At 59.4% G+C, this 6000-nt stretch overlaps 1 protein-coding gene across 1 annotated transcript in view; it reads right to left on the reverse strand.

Annotated features, from left to right (window-relative positions):
- ALX4 (ALX homeobox 4) overlaps window positions 1-2622 on the reverse strand; it is a 40029-nt gene extending 37407 nt beyond the window's left edge. Inside the window, exon 1 of the mRNA XM_052781926.1 lies at window positions 1959-2622. Coding sequence (XP_052637886.1) covers window positions 1959-2367 — 409 coding nt within the window. The 5' untranslated portion in view covers window positions 2368-2622. The remainder of the gene's footprint in view (window positions 1-1958) is intronic.
- Window positions 2623-6000: the final 3378 nt, after the last annotated feature.

The following is a 6000-nucleotide window of genomic DNA, read 5'->3' on the forward strand; positions in this document are numbered from 1 at the left end:
CGCGGGGCTCCCACTCGAGTCAAGCCCAGAGCCCCCCTTGAAAAATCAATCCGAGGGGACCCCGGCGGTGTTTAATGGAGGGTGATAAACTCGCGTGGCTCTACCGGGGGGGGGGGGGGGTTGTAATGTGTAAGCCGGCGCCCTGGGCTTTGCAACCTACAAAAACAAGAGAGCCGGGTTAGCGGGGAGAGGATGGCAGGGCGGCCGGGAAGGCACCGGGGGCTCCCCCGCGCTCCCACTTCGCCCGTGGGCTCCGGCTTGGCCCCAGCAGGCCTCCGCGGGTGCGGAGCGGGCCTTGGTGCCGGCGTGGGCTTGTCCGTCCGCGGGGAAAGGGCAGGGGAAGAGAGGGAGAAAACCCCAGCCTAAGCCCGGGCCAGAACGAGAACGAAAGCAGCTTTCCCCCCCCACGCCACTCCGCGGTCCGGGGTGCGGGAGGGGGACACGGGATCGACCCCTGCCCGGCCGGGCGCAGGGCAGCCGGGCTCTGCCTGCGGTTCCCGGGCACGGCTACCCGGCGAGGACTTAATGCCCTTTTCCCGGGAAGGGTGTCACCTGGGGAGGGGGGGGGGGAAAGCGGGTCTGTGGAGCTGGATGCGGGGACACCTTGGCTGGAGACAGGGAGTGATGGACGGCGCCTGAACGCGGCCCAGCACGCAGGGGGAAGGTGCTTCTGCCTCCTTTTGAGTCTAGACGATGGGGAGGAAAGGGAAAGTAAAGAGGGCAAAGAGCCCCCAAAATGATGGCGAGAGCCTAGAGGTGGGATCGCCGGCCTGACCCGAGCCTCTCCCGGCTTCCCCGCTTCCCCAGTCCGCAGTCACCGCCCGTCTTAGGGGCTCCCTGGAGACCCCGGCACGGCCCTGTCGTTGTCCCTGCCCGGCGGGGTCACTCACGGTGGACCGGCGCATCGAGTACGGGGACACGGCGGCCCCCCACGCCAGCCGGCAACGCGCTGAATCCGGGCCGGGGCAGCCCCAATTTGCCCGCCCAGAGATGACCGGGAGGGAGAGGAAGAGATTGCATTTCCACCTTCTCCAGAAAAAAAAAAAAAGAAAAAGAAAAAAAAATTATGGGTGTTTCATTTGTTTGGTTGCTGGCTTGTTGTTGTTGTTGTTGGTTTTGGTGGGGTTTTTTTCGGGACGGGGGGTGTTGTTTGGATTTTTTTTTCTTTTTTTTCCCTAATGGCCTCTATATAGCGGAAACCTCCCGAAGAAGCTTTTTAAACCCACGCTCGGAAACGACCTGAGAAGCGACCCCGTTCCAGGCTGTCCCTGCCGAGCGCCAGCGCAAGGGAGTGTCTTAATTGCCGCTAATGACCCGTGGAGAGGATGCGAGTGGGTTATCTGCAGCCGGGCAGAAATCAATTAGGGAGCAGCAATTAGAGGAGAAAGTGAGAGACAGGAAAATGAGAGAGACCGTTACAGCGGAAAGTGAAGATTTCGGTGAAATTTTCCAGAAATTCTCCCTCTGGAAGAGGGTTCCCGTAGAGAATATTTTGCGCAGCCCGGCGGTCCGCTCGCTCTTTCTCTTTCTGTTTCTCTCCCCGTTTACTGCGCATTTCCCTGTATTGCTCAAGAACTGACGCTTCCCGGGAGCGCATCGGCCCCGCTCAGAAATTACGATTAAAATCACCGCAAAGCGGGACTCGGGGGGGGAAACGCGGCTTCCCGCGGGCATCACGGGCTCCAGCCCCGGCTGGGAATAAAGATATTGGCGGGGGGGGGGGAAAGGCACAGTGGCCCCCCCAGCCCCGCCACCGCTGCGGGATGGGGCTGCGCTCCTCGGGCAAGGTCTCCTTGACCCCGGGAGGACTTGTCCGGCCAAGCAGCCCCCCCCCACACACACATAACCTCCCCACCCCCCCCTCCCGCCCCCGGGAGGCCCTTTCCAGCTCCGGGCGTCTCTCTCCGGTTTCTCCCCCCGGTGCTTCCCCCCCCCCCTGCCGGACGCCAAGGACTCACCGTAACAAGAGACCTGCAGAGCTCCGTTGTGACCGCTGCTCTCTTGCAGCTTGAGGTTGCTCTCCGGGGGGGTTTTGCAGGGACCTCGCTGCATGTAGAGGTGCGGTGGTTGTTGCTGTTGCTGCTGCTGCGGAGGGTATTTGTTAAAGGAGGCCGGAGCCCCGGCAGAGCCGGGAGCCTGCACGCTGCCATCCAGGGACTGGCATTCCTGCTGGCTGTAGCGGCTCCGGCACTTAGTGCTGCTGTCACCAAAGCCTTGTCCTTTGCTGGCCAGGAAAGTAGGGCTGAACTTGTCACTTGCTTGAAATGCCCTAAAAGGCGAGGAGCCTTCTGTGCCCTGGGAGGCTGCGTTGTAGTAGGAATCCATGGCAGCCGGATCACAATAAGAAACACAAGTATCAGCATTCATTCCTAAAATTAAAAGGCCCGAGTGTCCTTAATGCGCTTGGAGGGGCACCAGGAACCTCTCTTTCTCTCTCCCTTTCGCATACACACACACACACACAGCTGGGCCAGGGAGCTCTAAGAGGATTCAGATGTTCTTGAAAGCTAACCAGATCTCCAAACCCCCTTAAGATCTCGCACAGTAAAAGGGGTCTTTTTCTTTCCCTCCCTCTCTCTCTCTCGCACACACACACTTGCCCTCCGTCTCTCCCTCCGAACTATCTACACTCTAAAGAAGCTCTTCTCTGCACTTTCCCCCCCCACACATAGGGGAAAGGAAAAAAAAAAAAAGAAAAAAAGAGAGGGAGAGAGACCTCTCCCCCAATTAATATGTAGATGATGACAGTGGAGGGGAGGGGGCCCAGGAAGGGGTGTGTGTGTATGTGTACGGGGGTGTGTGGAAGCAGAGGGGGGTGGAGGTCATATCTTTTGCCTTAAAAAACACAACCCCGAAAGTTTTTTTTTTTATGATTAAAAAACCAGAAAAGCAAACGGATGACACGAATGACACGAAGGGATGGACGTGGGATCCGCGCAAGGCGGAAGCACCGGGAACGATTTCATGGTCGTGACACGCTCGGTTCGCTCCGGCCCTCCCCGCCGCTCACTGCCCCGGGCTGGGGGACCCCCGCCTCCGCGGCCCCCTCCTCCGGATTCAAGGCAATACGGATTTTCCCCGCAGCTATATGCCTTTAAGCTCCCCCCCCCAACCCCAAATTAACCCCTTCAGGGCCGGCAGCTCTCCCAGCGCTGCCGTGAGCCGTTTGCCTCCCCTGGCACGGCGGTACCCGCGGTCGCCCAGCACCACATCGCCAGGCAAGCTCTCGTTATTTATTTACCTCTAAAACCCGTGCTCTCTCCAGGTGTAAAACAACTGGATCAAGAGCGGGAGGGCAGCAGGGAGGGGTTTTAACAGGGTCGCCAAGCACACAAAATTGGCCCCGGCTTCTGGGATTGCCAGAGGTGAACTTGGAAAGGGACAGAGGCTGGCAGGAGACCTTTTTGGTTTGAGGGGTCATTTGCAACCCAAAAAGGGCTCAAAAATAAATCAATACTCACCTTCCGTCGTCCCCCCCCTCCCGCCATTCAACCTGATTCCCCTCCTCCCCCGGTTAACTCCTGCTACCCCTTACACTTACTCTTACCCTGCCTTCCTCCCATCCCCACATCTGGTTTCTATTGCTCGCTTACCTTGAAGTTTTCAGTAATAAAGATATTACGCAAACTACATCCACAGTTCTTCAGTTAAAAAAAAAAAAACAAAAAAGAAAGAAGGAAAGAAAAGAAAAAAAAGGAGAAAAAAGAAAGGAAAGGGAAGAAAAGAAGGCCTTTAACCCCTTCGGGAGGGCGGGCCGCGGCGGAGCCGGCTGCGGGCGGGGAGCGGGGGCACCGGCGGCGGCTCTGGGCTCCCAGCGGGCTCCCCCCGGGGTCCGACCCATGTGTCCTCCCTTCTCCCCCTGTCTTCCCCCCCCCCCCCATGCAGAGAGGGGGGAGACTCGTGGCTTTCATCTGTGCACGGGGGGGAGCGGGATGCGGCTCGGGGGGGAGCGGGGCGGCAGGGCGGGGGTGCAGCCCCCGGGGCGACGGCTCCGGGGTGGGGGGCTGTGGCTGCCGCCGCCCCCCCCCCCCCCGGGCTTTGCTCCAGGAGCAAGAGCAGCACCGCCGTTTTCATTAGCTCGGATCTGACAAGAACAGCCACCCCCGCCCCTCGCCCCCCAGATGCAGAAGGGATTTCTAGAGAGGTCGTCGTTAAAAACAGCCAGAGACGGATTCATTTACTAGCTTTCAAACCATTTTGCAAGTCTCCCTCAGAGCAGCGCTGGGCTCGCTCAGCTTTCTGGTCCAAGAAAGCTTTCAGCGGATTTGCCTTCTTTATTCTCTTTATTACCTTGCTTTAATTCTTTCCTCGTCGTTTCTCTCTCCCCTCCCAAACTCCCCCCACCCCACCGCAGCCCCCTCTCTCTCCCTTGTCCACGACTTAATAAAAAGCAAACCAACTCAGTGCATGAGAGTCGTTCTAAAAACCACTTCGGGGAGGTCAAGGGAGCCGAGGCGCTGCCGGTACCCGCAGCTTGGCGAGCGGATCCTCCGCAGGGCTACTGCCCTGCGGCGGATTCGCTCGCCAAGCTGCGGGTACCGGCAGCGCCCGGGCTCCCTCATCCCCGGCTCCGCCGTAGCGGAATCACAGCCGCGCTCAAGGAGGAGAGTATTTGGGAGTGTGAGGGCGTTAAATACGGGTTTTTCAGCCCGTTACTTCCCCAGCGATTAATTTTGACGACGAAGAAGCAGCCTGAAAGAAATGATGTGAGAGGGCAGTCCTCGATGCTGCGGCGTTATACGCGGCCTCGGGGTTTCTGTTCGGCAAAGTTAAAGAACGGCAAGAATAAAAATTAAAGGGAGGGATGCCGGGATCGGGCAGATGATTTTTAAAAATATATATATATATAATTTCTTTTTTTTTTTAGAAGCGCTGCGGTGCAGGGGCTCGCAGAGGCAATCCGGCTTGGCCGAGCCGAAGGAGGGCTGCCCTGGGTCTGCCTCGGTCGGAGCGCTCCGCCAGCCCCTCCTTGCATTAAACTGTAACGAAAAGTCCATTAGTTCCCAATCAGGCTAATCCGCAGCCCGCGGAAAGGACCGCAATAAAACCCTCTCTCTAATGGCCAATTTGTGTTCCTGGAAGCGGGAGGTTAATTCGGGAATCGTTACCGGGGGAAAGGGTGCTCGCAAATACCTGGCGATCTGGCGGGGGGTGGGGGGCAATAACCGGGAAATCTCTTGTCTTGACGGTTTTCGTTTGGCTGGCTTGGGTTTTGCGTGAAGTCCTCTCAGCGAGTTTGACGGGGGTTTCCCCCAGCCCCCGTTAGCTGGGAGCGAAGCCTTGCGAACACAAAAAGCAAACGGGGAGCCTGCAGCCGCCCTCACCGTTAAACGAGGCGATGGGGCTGCGGTGTGGCCGGGGCGGCCGTGTCCGTCCGACGGGTCCGGCCGTGGGGCTCTGCCCTCCCGGTCCCCCCCCCCCCACCCCGCACCTCCACCGGGAGGGCTGCCGGCTGCGGGGCAAGGGGAACATCCCCGCCTGCGGGAAGCGCGGATCGGCAAGAGCAGGGGCAGAAAGGGACACGCACCACTTGAAACCCGATCTCACCATTTTTTTCCTCCGAGTGACCCCAAACCTGCCCTGTCTCTGCACCAAATGCGTCCAAAAAGGGAAGGGCGAAAGAGCGGCCGAAAAGTCTGCGCTCCGCAGCAACCGGTTGCCAATTCCGTATGTATATGTGCTTTATATCGAGACCGTTTTCAGGCTGGGTTTGGAAGGGATCACTCCCGAGGGTCCCTTCCCACCCAGGGCTGCGGGAGCCCAGGTGAGAGCTAACGGGTCCCGCGTTTAGCGGCGGCAGCTCCCACCGGGCGAGTCCCTGAATCGGGGCGAATCGCCCGGCTCTCCAGCTCCGGGCGATCCAGGTGTCCCCTCCCGGCGACACCCCAGGGAGAAGGGAGCAGCCCAGGGCAGCCCTGCCTGGCTTGTTTTCGAGGAGCCGTGTCCTTTCCACTGGGACAAGGAGCGGGCATCGCTCCCGGGTGAGGACCCGGTGCGAGG

The sequence above is a fragment of the Harpia harpyja genome, chromosome 3 (assembly GCF_026419915.1).
Source record: "Harpia harpyja isolate bHarHar1 chromosome 3, bHarHar1 primary haplotype, whole genome shotgun sequence".
NCBI lineage: Eukaryota > Metazoa > Chordata > Aves > Accipitriformes > Accipitridae > Harpia > Harpia harpyja.